Source organism: Patagioenas fasciata, chromosome 1 (assembly GCF_037038585.1).
Source record: "Patagioenas fasciata isolate bPatFas1 chromosome 1, bPatFas1.hap1, whole genome shotgun sequence".
NCBI lineage: Eukaryota > Metazoa > Chordata > Aves > Columbiformes > Columbidae > Patagioenas > Patagioenas fasciata.
Genome location: NC_092520.1, coordinates 20,540,049 through 20,552,984, shown reverse-complemented (window position 1 = coordinate 20,552,984; position 12,936 = coordinate 20,540,049). Strand labels below are relative to the sequence as shown.

The 12,936-nt window shown below is 38.9% G+C and overlaps 1 protein-coding gene across 2 annotated transcripts in view; it reads right to left on the bottom strand.

Annotated features, from left to right (window-relative positions):
* The window catches only part of IFT88 (intraflagellar transport 88), a 47,419-nt gene extending 34,801 nt beyond the window's left edge, over window positions 1-12,618 (bottom strand). Inside the window, exons 1-10 of one of the 2 annotated variants that reach the window (XM_071804088.1) lie at window positions 12,509-12,618; window positions 11,373-11,564; window positions 10,297-10,359; window positions 9,228-9,284; window positions 7,499-7,552; window positions 5,104-5,167; window positions 4,958-5,027; window positions 3,869-3,959; window positions 1,537-1,641; window positions 252-354 (exon numbers count right to left, since the gene is read on the bottom strand). In XM_071804088.1, coding sequence (XP_071660189.1) covers window positions 252-354; window positions 1,537-1,641; window positions 3,869-3,959; window positions 4,958-5,027; window positions 5,104-5,167; window positions 7,499-7,552; window positions 9,228-9,284; window positions 10,297-10,359; window positions 11,373-11,462 — 697 coding nt within the window. In that variant the 5' untranslated portion in view covers window positions 11,463-11,564; window positions 12,509-12,618. The remainder of the gene's footprint in view (window positions 1-251; window positions 355-1,536; window positions 1,642-3,868; window positions 3,960-4,957; window positions 5,028-5,103; window positions 5,168-7,498; window positions 7,553-9,227; window positions 9,285-10,296; window positions 10,360-11,372; window positions 11,565-12,508) is intronic. The other variant, XM_071804090.1, reaches the window with a different exon arrangement.
* Between the last annotated feature and the right edge of the window lie 318 nt (window positions 12,619-12,936).

Sequence of the window (12,936 nt, the reverse complement as noted above, 5' to 3'; positions counted from 1 at the left end):
CAGAGCAGAGAATATAGTGCTGCATGAGAAAATGATATTTAGTTTTATGTGTATCTTAGCCTATGGAAAGAAAGCCTACGGAAAGGAAAGAGCTCATTAAGTTATACTCAGTCAGAGATTATGAGTATCCCTCAGCCACTCTGACTGGCACACATGAAGGTTGAGATCTCTGCGAGTCAGCATCATGCAGATGAAGTCCCTGTTTTGAATGCCTGACTACCAATTTTAATCCACTTTGGAATGTAACCTACCTCCATTGCTGAACATCTTATTCTTCACTATAACTTGATAAGTATTCAGTGCTTCAGCATACATTTCATTAGCAGCATACTGACTGGCGAGATTGAAAAGAACCTATAGAAAAATTGAATTATAGGTACAATAAAATAATGTTGTTCTCTCAAGAGTAATAAATTTGAATTCAAAATAGATAATTTGAAGTTAATTTACCTTGGAAGTATTGCTTTTACCAGTTTTAAGCTTCCCATGCTCCTTTGTTCTTGCACATTGACACAGAGAAAACAAGTTTCAAACCTATTTATTCTAGGTAATTCTTTTATTCTTGTACTTAAATAGCTACCAATAAAGGTCATGCTTAGCAGACCTTAAACATATGTAAACACAGTGTTATAATTCACAGGTATGAAAAAACATACATACAAGATAAGTCTCAGAAAATGTAATTTATTACTCCAATTTATGACCTGTGGAAAATGGTCCTACTACCTGTAGTCACTTAGTTTATGAAGAGAGAATTTTTCCAAACTGCTGTTTCAAAACAGAAGTTCTGTTGCTGTCAGGTAAAATACCTTCACATTTTTCCCCAAGCTTTACCCCGTACTTCACCATGAAGTAAATTACTAGGTCTGCCTAACTCAATGTATTCATTGTTAATAATTTTCTCTACAGAACTACCTGGAGTTCAACTTCAAATTCCCTCTAAGTATATTTATGTATGTCGTATTCTTTAAGGAAAAAAAAAAAAAAAGTCTACTATTAATTTGAAAACCAGAATGTAAATCTACATACCTGCTTTAAGATTCAGGATTTAGGAATACTAATATATCTTATTTCATGTAATACATTCTCTGTCACTTTATGCTTCAAGGTAAAGGCAGTGTCTGATCTGTTTTCTTCTCTTGGCAGGTTACATTTTCTAGACTATTTTAAAAGTACAGGGTTTACATCTATTATATTTTGACAAGCATTTTTTGTATCTGAGTAGGTAGCTGGAGGTAGCTCATGGGCATTGCTCTTCACTTAATGTTGACTATGTCGTTTCTCTGGTACTTGAGATTACAAGGGAAGAGACTCAATTACACAACTGGATCGTTACAATCTAATGTTAAGTTTTAACTTCAAGAAGTCATTCACTTCATCTTCATAAACTTCCCCTGTTCCCAAATGTAGACCATATCTGACTTGGTACAGCGCTAGGAACATTATAACACACACACACACTCAGCAAACACTGAAATGTCTCTAGGATGTTTGCTACCAACGCCTTTCACTCACTGAAGATTTCTAAGCACTTACTGAGTAAGTGAGGTCTAGGTTGATGTCTTCCAGAGTAGCAATTTGTTCACGTTGTCTCACCAATACTCTTTCCTTTCTTCCAGCCTCTTTTGCTTTTTCCAGAGCCTTAAACAAAATAATAGAATTTAGCAATGCTTTGAATCTTACTAACTAACTTACTAACATTCCAAACTAGTACAAAAAGGATATACTCATGTCCATTTTCTTTAGATGCACAGACTGTACCAAATGCCTGAAAAGCAGCAATATAACCCACAGAAAGGTGTTAATTAGCAACAAGCAGACACACAGTTACTCTAAGTCTGCTTAGGTGTATAATTTTAGAGAAGTGCAGTCACACAAATACATACGCCACAATCACTTAACCCTGGAAGATTTTTCTACTTGCATTTATCATAGAAAGTGCACGTAAATGTGCACGTGCACATTGCACACACGCAAATAAAGGATTACTACTAAAGAAATCTGACAAATATAAATAAGACTGTACGGATAACATATGTAATCTGATAAGATGCACCACATAGGCACACAATATCACCCTGCATAAAAGAGCTAAGTCGGTCTTCGGTGTGTGTGGAGAGCACTGGACAATATACAATCCATTCAAGATAAGAGAGCCCTCATGGTCACTATGTCTAGCACGGCTCCTGAGAGCTGAATCAATTGTAGACCTCAATGCAAAGACAAAGACTTCTGAACAAAGATGATCTATCAAAATATAGACTGCATTCTTCTTAACAGATCCAAACTGCAGCTGAGGTAAGATTAAATGACGCTTTACCCATCATGTTCCACAAGACCTGAAGAGATACTTGAAATTGTCTGAATCAGAGTGCAGACAGAAAAATATTCCTTTGTGTCAGACAAAAAGTCATTTATTAAAAGTGCTAACTTGTCCAAACAGCTTGAACTCACTCATTACATCTATACTAGATGTAAATCAACTGGGATAGAACCTGTTATTTAGTCACTATTAACTGGCATGACACTGCTCTAGTAACCTTTACAACAGATCAAATACATTCAAACTGCCTACTGGAAATAGTTCCTTATCCCTAGTAACTGTCAACCATATCTAGGAACTGTTTAGAAAAATGCTAGTTAGCCTGGGCGAAAACTGTGCTAAACCACGCTAAAAAATTTACAGACTTATTGTTTGATTCACAAATATAGACATTGTGTACAGTGGACAAACATCATTGCCATTTTCCCAATTTGTAGCAAGGCTTGGACCATTACAGACCACTTGCAATCTTTGTAAGGAATTTTGGAGCTCTTAGTCTCCAAAACATAAGAATTTGATCAAACCATAGGCCATCTAGCCTAGGATCTGTATCAGATAGCATTAAGCAGTTCGGGAGAGATGCTTCACCCATTCTTGTGCTCTAACAACACCTCATCAGAATACACTCCTAGAATAAAAAATTTTGCAGCTCAGATGATTGAGCAAGAAGCATCATCTCTTACAGCTCTAATTAATTTTTCCACTTATAGATCAGATGCAATCAACTTGAGAGGGCAATGAAGGTGCACAAAGGAAGTCTACATTCCTAAGAACCAAACGTATCTCATTATTTCTAACCGTTGAGCCTGCTCTGCCTCCAGGAGTTTAGGAGCTGGAACCAGCCAGTCCAAAGCATATGGCATAAAACATAAGTCCAGTCCCCAGAAGGAAGAGTTGGAGGCTATTTTGATACACTGGAACCCAAGGCTGATGTGGTTTATTGCATTGTTCTATAAAGCATACTGGCATTTGCACTTTAGGGTTTGTTTAGCTTGGAAGGTCTACTTGTATGGAGGAGTGAAAGAAAATGAAATAGTTCATCTTGATGCTGACCCCTTATGGTGTAACAGAAGTAATACAGTCTCTACCATATGTTACAAGGCCCAAGCAACGTCAAGGAAATGGAATGTCACTCAGACAAGATCCTCACATATCTGAGGATCAAATGCTGCAAAGATACCCATTACAAGCCTGGTACCGAAGAAGGGTCTCCCCCTCCCACAGAGTCGATAGGTTAAACTGGGCAATCTGTGCCAGTATGACTAATTGATCAGACCCATTTGAAGAGGCCAATGGAGATATGTGGAAAGGAGCTTCTGTAACAATGAAATCTTAACAAATATATACACAGGAAATAGAGCTCCTACCTTTGGGTTTTTTTGGGGCAATACAAGGTATCACTGGATTGGAAGAGTCATAGCAAAGTTAGAATTAAGATGATTTTAAGAATTCAAAATGTTTGAACCCAAGTCAGTTTAAAATGTCTATCTATATCGAATGTTCTTCACATAATAGCGAAAGTGAAGTGAAAGCCAGAAAAATTACCAATTTCAAGTCTCCACAGCTGTTGGCAATGCAACTTTCTTCAACCAGTTCATTCACTTTTTTTTCCAACTGCCTAATCTTCTCTTCTGAACTAAAATGAAAATAACAATAGAGGGATTAACATTAGTGACATAACTGCAAACACTAAGCTTATAGAAAGCATATTCTCAATAAAATACCACAGTGATGTATCACATGTCACAACTAACTGGTTTTCCCATTAGAGAAAGTAAAATGTGAAACTTTGCTCAGAGAAGGTCTCCCAAAGATACCATGCTCACACTTTCAATGTGAGAACAGAGACATAAGAAAACAATTCCTCTTAAAAGAACAAGGCAGACATGCAAGTTTCATGGACCAAATTTGTCCAGGAGAAGTAATGACAGAACAGATGGGCTAGTAAAGCTTTAAAATCAAACACCTAGCAAAATGAAATATTGTATTAAGAGCAATTAATTGAACCTTTATTTGCACAGATAACTTTAAAGTATAGCTTGCAAATGCAGATTTTAATACACAGTTTTTAATAATCTAGATTCTTTCCTCAGTTAAATAACCAAACATTTCAGCAGGATTCCCTATTCCTTTATAGCTGCATTTGAGGAATACAACTTCCGTGTTGAAAAGCTCAGTGACTTGTTCTCAGCGAACTCTGCAACATTCACAACAGCCTGCAAAACCTTCTACCTCAGTTTTACCTCAAGTACTAAGGTCAGAGTGAGCAAGGAAAAACAGCAGGCAAAATTCCCCCAAGTTCTTCCCAGAGAGCTGGTGTTCCTTGCCTGTCACACACACTTCCATAATCCTCCACAATTCTATATAAGAGGATTTGTGTGGCAACAGCTACATCCAGGTTACTGAGCTACAGTCAGAACCAGAAATCACTGGAATAAGACATTCCTGAAAGTCAGCGCAACTGCTCTGGTGAGTCAGCTAACCACACACATGTATGTTTGTGGCATTATTCCAAAGTTGAGGGTTTAGCTCTTCCAGGTTTCATAACTCCCTGGCTGTTTTTAAACTCTATGGCTAGGTTTTTTTTTGTTGCTGTTAATGCTTTGAAATAATTGAATACAAAACTGAACAAACCTGTCTGAATTCTGCATTTCCAGAGGTGGAGCGGGACCTCTTGCCTGGCCAAGAGGATCAAATGAAGAACCTGCAAAATTAACAAAGTACTCCAGATTGTAAAATAACATCTCCCTCTGGCAGCTGGCGATTTCTACAAACCATACCTCTCATAGCTGCCTTAGTGTAACCTGCCGCATGCACTGCTGTCATTGGTCGAGCAACCCCATCCTTAAATAGAAAGGAAGATATATTAAAATAAAATCTTCCTAAATTAACTAAAACCTTCCTAAAACACATATTGTAGACAGTACATGTATCAGTTATGTACTACAAAAACCTTTAAACACACACACACAAAAAAATCAGTGTTACCACCTCAGTAAACGGAATATTTAAGAAAATGTTTTTATTTCTCAAATATTATACATCATATAACATGGGTTTGTTCAGCCTTCAGAAAAGAAGGCTTACGGAGGACCTTATTACCATGTTCCAGTATTTAAAGGGTGGCTACAAAGAAGATGAAGACTCCCTTTTTATAAGGATTGACATGGAAAAGATGAAGGGTAATGGGTACAAGTTATTCCCAGGGACATTCCAACTGGACATAGGAGGAAAATTTTACACAATGAGAACAACCAGCCATTGGAATAATCTCCCCGAGGAAGGGGTGGATCCCCCAACACTTTATACTTTTAAGATTCAGCTGGACAGGGTGCTGGGCGATCTTGTCTAGACAGTGCTTTTGACAAGAAAAGTTGGACCAGATGATTCCTGAGGTCCCTTCTGACCTGGTATTCTGTGATAGCTGTCTACAAAGTAGAGGAGCAAACACTATAAGGTAACTGTAACTGACAAAAATGAACACTTATCTTCTGTAAATTTTATATGTATCCTGAATACTTAATTTCAAATATATTTTATTTTTAGAAAATTCTTACAAATTGTTGGTCTTCAGATCTGTAATGTACCCTAGCTCACTGGCACAGTGTTTGAGAAGTCAGTTGCTTTTTAAATTTTTATTGATAATAAATAGAATCCTATGAGATTATGGATCAGAATGAGTTGCTTTATCAAAATGAAGAGAGGCATAAACAAACCACATTTTTTTTGTATTTGTAACTCATTACCAGACAATGCCTCCCCACACAAGAATGTCCCACCTCTACCCCATGCCAGCTTATTCAATTTTCCTGTCAGGACACTGAGTGCACTAAGAAACCTTAATAGGATCATAATATTTTAGCTTGAAGAGACCCTCAAGATCATAGAGTCCAAATGTTAACCTAATTGTGGCATTAAACCATGTCCCTAAGAAACTTGTCTACGTGTCTTTTAAACACCTCCAGGGACAGTGACTCAACCACTTCCCTGGGCAGCCTGTTCCAATGCCTGACAACCCTTTTCATGAAGAACGTTTTCCTAATATCCAATCTAAACCTCCCCTATCAAAACTTGGGGCCACTTCCTCTTGTCCTATCACTTGCTATTTGGGAGAAGAGCCCAATACCCTCCATGCTACAACCTCCTTTCAGGTCATTGTAGAGAGTGAGAAGGTCTCAGCCTCCTTTTCTCCAGGCTGAACAGCCACAGCTCCCTCAGCCGCTCCTCGTCAGACTTAATGGCCCTGACCAGACTCACCTGGGGCCTCCAGCAACACACACCCTATCCCTAGCTCCAGGAGCTTTAATTTCAATCCTGGTCCCTCAGACCCTGCCTGAGCTTTTTTGGAGGACTACTGGTTTCCACATCAGCCACAGCTATGCCTGGTCACAGAGTCCCTTGATCCACATTTCATTCAACCTATGGGCTGACCTCCTGGATTAATCTTAGCTTTGCCTTGTCACTATGGTCCTAGCCAGTGATCATCGGTCCTAATCCTGGCCTATGCGTCAGCCTTTCGGTCTGAGTTTGGATCTGCCTCATCACCATAATATTGCTTTATGTTCTGGGCTTTTGCTTGGACATGGCCACAGTTTCTAGGTGTATCTAGCATACCTTGCTGAAGTATTGTGGGACTGGGTCCTGGCTGGTGAGGCCCCTGCACTGGTTTGCCATACAACTTCCCTCTAGGCTCCTGGCTTGCCTTCCCTTCGGGAAAATCCCTACTCTTGGTGCTCCCTAATAATTCCTGAGCTGACACAAAAGAATATAGGGGCTATGGATATATTTAACATTAAGTCAATATACTTAAGGGTGGTGGTAGGAAAGACATTGGTAAATTACAGCAGATTCTTATTAGAGTACAAGTACATAAGAAAAACATTAAAACCAGAATCTACTTCTCTCCTGTTTCACTGAGAAATTACTCACTGCATGTCAACAAGTGTTACAAAGTACTACACTGGTATTGCTTCCAACCTTGTGCTCAAATAAAACACTCATCACAACCCTCATGCTTTCCAACAACAGTATTTTCAAAAAAAAAGACAAATTAAAACAGTGTAACAACTTGGTATTGTTTCAACAAACTTTTAAATACTGGCATCAATCCTGAACACTTATCAGGAAACTTCACCGTTCTAAATCAATCTAAAATGTAAATATTGAAACTTTTACCTGTATAGCTCCTGTCACTGGTCTTCCCATAGATGAATTTAAAGTTGTCTTTGACTACAAAAATAAGTGAATTGTTTGAAACTGGCATTCACAAAACATGAGAAGCCTGTAAAGGCTTTGCACAGTCTTCTCAATACTGAGTTTTAAGAGTTGGTCTAATTATTACATAAGCTCATAGCAAAATTCCCATTTATGTTATTCATGTGCAATATACTGCTGGTGCCTGGTAGACTTGAAGATGTTGAATACTTCAGTTAGCACAATTTCACAATATTGGTTTTTATGTGGATACTTCTGTCAGACCTTTTAAAAAAATATTTCATATAAATTTATCTCAGGCAGCAGTACTTTCCATTATTAAATTACTGAAATTACTACCTTTAAAATGAACAGATAATTTATATTAAATAGTTCGATAAGATTCTCAGTACAGCTGCTAAGAGATTAATATAGGGGCAGATTTTCAGTCATACTTTTGTGAAGATTTATTTTACAATAAATATAAACTTTGAAACTGCCATGGGGTATCTTTTCCATTAGCTGACATGCCGCACATTGTCCTTCTGTGGTAGTGTTATGAATGTAAAGAAATAAATACGAAATATTTAGTAGTAAGTGCTAAACATTGCTGCAAATATACAGTACAAACAGATAAAGGGTTTCAGGCCACCAAAAAGTATTCCCTAATTCCAGAGGCCTATGTTTTACTATTTTACCCACTGTCCATCACAGATCATGACTGTGTTTCATTTTTTCTACTAAGGCTGAATCTACATTAACAAGGACTGTAGTGTAAGAGAAGCAAATCTGCAGAGTGAAACAGGTAGTACTGTGGACTGGACAATGCTTTGGAGGTTTCTAGCTCAATTAATGCAGGTAAACACCTCAGGATTTATTATCCTTAGCAAATGCCTTTTTGCACCCTCCTTTAACAAGATAGCTTTTCCTGTCACAGCACAGTACTACACTAAACATCTGCAAATAAAACTGCTAAGAAAAAGCAGTCTCAAAAGGAATCTATCCAAAGCAGGTAACAGAAGGTTCAGAGTAAAGTTGTATTTCAACGACTTATAATAGAACTTAAGTGTTCTTGAAATTGTTACCCAGCTAATTTGCATTAGAGATCTATAGCAATGTGATCTCCCTTCTTTATTTGTCAGAAAACTTACAGTAACTTCATATCCAAGAGCACTGTCTTTTCAAATTTGGTCAAGACAGGCTAACAGGTTGGAAATTTATTGGGATAAGGGGACAGTGGATATATCACTAGTGCGTAACTTCTGTTCCCATAGCAAAACAGGTTAAAGTGTTAGTTATTTGAGAGATACCATAGCTTAAGTATACCAAATCATATAACCAACCTTTTCTCATTAAACTGGAGGTGATTCGAATGCCCATATTTTCTAAGACTTAAATTTCACCTTAACTTTCAGAAAACTTTCCCAAGCCTATATAACACCCCATCCAGTTCCTTCTGCAAGAAAACCAAGTTAATACCTTGGAATCTACTGTCTTATGCAGTACAGAAGTTCATTTGCAGTATGGTTTGCGAGAAAAAAAACAAAACAAATCAGTAACATGCCTTGATCAAATGGAGTTGTGAATGAATTGAAATTAATGAATACATGTAGTATACATAGAGCTCACTTTGTGCAAGGGATTAAATGGTAAACTTACTTTTTGGTAAACACCTAATTTTCCTTAAGAATACAACACAACAGAAACCTACCCCAAATCCAGTAGCTGAAGGTCTTGAAGATGATGTCCCAGGAATTTTGCCTGTCACCTGGGTGAAAAATCAAAACAAAAAAATCAATTAACAACTCTATGTGTTAATTACTAGTCTTTCTATAGAGTTTCTGTAGAGAATTCATGGAAATTACGCTTCAATTGTTATAGAATGCATTCTCTTTGTAGAACCAGATTATTCTAGCAAAAAAATAACATTAATCAGACAGTTCCAGCTCTTCTATAGATGTACAGAACACACTTTTAAAGTGCAGGTGCCAACTTTATATTTAGTTTTGAAAACTGATACAAGATTAAGTCATAGCTAAATGAAAGTAAGAAAATAAACATAAGTTACATGAATATGTAGGAAGAAATGATCAGAACAATAACACATGGTTTTCTAAATCCCACTTCTAGTCTGTATGTCAGCTCAATAATCATATGTCAGAGCCAGTAATTCTATTAATAGAACATTAAACAAAGTCCTTTCAGAATATATAGTTTTGTTCTTTAATAGGGTTTTATCTAATTTTATCGAACAAGAAAGAATACATATTCCAAAGTTCCTTGTTTGTTCCAGCTTAGGTCCATGTGTGATGGGTTGACCTTGACTGGACACCAGGTACCCACCAAGTCTGCTCTATCACTCCCCTCCTCAGCTGGACAGGGGAGAGAAAATATAACTAAAGGCTTGTGGGTCAGGACAAGGACAAGGAGAGATCACTCACCAGTTACTGTCACAGGCAAAACAGACGCAACTTGGGAAAAATTAATTTATTACCAATCAAAATCAGAGTGAGATAATGAGAAATAAAACCAAAACACTTTCTGCCCATCCCTCCCTTCTTCCCAGGCTCAACTTCACACCCGGATATAGGGGAAGTTTCTAGTAGCTTCTCACAGAAGCCACCCCCCGGCTACAAAAACCTTGCCATGCAAACCCAATACATCATGTTAATAGTAGAGAAAATAAGATAGGTAAGTTTTGTGTTAGTGGCACAATCAGGGCTAGGGCACTAGAGAAAGTCCACACTATTGCAATGTATAATATTTTAAAAGGTATTTACAGAGGGTCTTCTACCATGACTTGTTCTTGCTGCTTGTTGAAAAGCTACATCATTGTCTAAGTCCTGGAAAAGATAAAATAAAAATATGAACTCCTTTAAAAACCACAAAACCCAAAGCCACAAATCCAGAACCTTATGACTAGTGAAAGCAGATAGGTAGAAAAACAATTATTCAAAAAATACCTGACTTGAAGATAACCAAATGACAGGTTTTACTGACAATAATGATTACATTATTTGGTCTATCCTTTTTGGTATTTTAGATTAGGAAATGTAAAAAATCATTATTTTCTGAAAAATAAAAACACACTGAGGAAGCAGAGCTTAAGTGATAAAATATAACATGAAATTTTATTTCCCTTCAAAAGCTTACTGTTACCACTATTTCTAATTTTCTCATTAATGCCTCTCATACCAATACATGAAGATTTCTCATGTCTCTGAGGTCCCATGAATTTGGCACTGGGATTTCACACAAGATGCCAAGCCTTGCAACACCAGCCCTGCTTTGAGCAGGGTAGTGGGTTTGGAACAAAGGATCCCCTGTTGTTCCAATTCCACTACAGGAACAGTTACCAGAAAGTAGTCTGCAGGGTTACTATACGTCATCCCACATGCTCTACCAATTGCACAGAGACATGCAGGACTCTCCTCTACTGTCGCCTCCTTCAGGTGCAGCACAGTAAGAGATCAATGACCTATTGACTAGTAAATAGCTTCTTTTGTCAGAAAACTTGCTGCTGTATGCTGTCTGGGAAGCACCACACTGCATGTGTCTGAATGTGAATATGGCCTTCAAATAGCTAGGATTTTATACTTCATAAATTCTAACCATTACAGCATATTGGATCTGCTATAAGATGGAGACAAGTATTTGGTTGGAAGAGAAAACTATCAAAGAAATAACTATTCAAAGAGATCCTGGTGAAACTTCATATATTTCTTCCTAATAAAACAAAATTTAACTTCAAAGCAGTAGTACACTTGTGCACTACTGTACTCACATGTTCTTATCTCGTACTTAGAAAGTTAAAATCCTATGTATAGAAAAGGTGGGAAACGGAAAATATTTTTACCTCTGTGTCAAATGCAGGATTATAATCGTTGTAGCCTGAATAAAGATCATCTTCATCATTCTCAGGAGCCAGATGTACATTTTGCATCATTTTTCTGGTTGTATATATATTTTAAAATGTAAAATATAAATAGTAATAATGTCTACAAGTTCAAAAGGGCTCCAATTTCATTTCAGTTTTTAATTGCAACCTCTGAAATTAAAAATAAGCTATGATTAGTCATAAAAACTAGGGTTCACTTATAAACAATATTAAATGGCATCATTAACAGAATTAGATTTTGCTAGGTATTTACACCACTGTCATGAAAATTGTTTTATCATTAAAATTAAATGATCATACCATTTTAGAAGTAGTACAGCTACTTGTTATCTTTACATTCTCAGATAATTCAGATTTACACTAATTCTCTCATAAAATTTGCCCGTTATTATTAGAACAAACAATAGTAGCCAGTCTAACAAAAGATACCTCCTCCAGCTTCAAAACTTCCTTCCTTCACCTGTGTCCTTGTACCAACACAGCTACAGCTATTCTCTATGCACAACGTTCTTCACATAATTTTGCCATTTCAATTCAAGTGGTTTTTAACAACCAGAACTGAAGAAGCCTGGATTCCAACGTCTTTCTTCACAAACACGCTGGTGTCTAACACAGCTGCATTCACCTCGTGGTCTTTCCTTCACTGAGGACACTAGGGGGGTCTCTCTTTACCTGGCTACCTATTTTCATTAAAATCTTAAGAAGATAACACTTGATTTCATGTATAACGTGAAATACATGCACTTTAGCAAGTGAGCCCTGGCAGGACGAAGCACCGCACACCCCCCGAGGGCCGGTTCCCTCTGGCAGCTGCACACCCCCCTCCCCGGTTCCCCCTTGGATGGGCCTCCTCTGAGCCGTGTGCGGCGGCCCGAAGCTGAAACACTCCTTGTTGCGGGATTCCTCGGGCAGCGCCCGGAGCGGGGGCGGCGGCCCGAGGGCGGCGGGAAGGCCCCGCCGCACTGAGCGCACGGCGGAGGGGCCGCGCTGCGCTACCGAGCAGGGCGCAGCAGAAGGCTCAGGGAGCCAACGCGATGGTGCCAACGCCCTCCCACCCCGACAGGGTGCCCCTAGCCTGCTCTCCAGTCTCCCACCTCCTGCTGCGGGCAGCACCGCGGCCCGTTCCCCCCGGCCCCAGCGCAGCGGAGACCGCGGGGCCCAGGCCGCGCCGCGTTGCTAAGGGGACGGCAGCGACGCGCTCCCATAATGCACCGCGCGCGGTTGGGCAGAGCCGAGAGCGGCGCATGCGCAGAACACCTGTCGAAGCCTTTGCCCCGGTGTGGGCGTCGCCTGCCCTGAGTGGATGTTCCCGCGGGAAATGGCGGCGCAAGAGCGGGCTGGGAAGACCTGGATGGGTTGTGCTGTTCGTGTAATTCAGCCCTCTTAATGCAAAAAGTGTAACTGCAGGGAGGAACCCACACAAATCTTAAGAATCTTCATAGCCGTCTTTTAGATGGGAAAATACTGTTCTGAACTTTTCTGGACAGGTTTTTCAAGTGGGTTAGTGTTGATCACTGAGCTA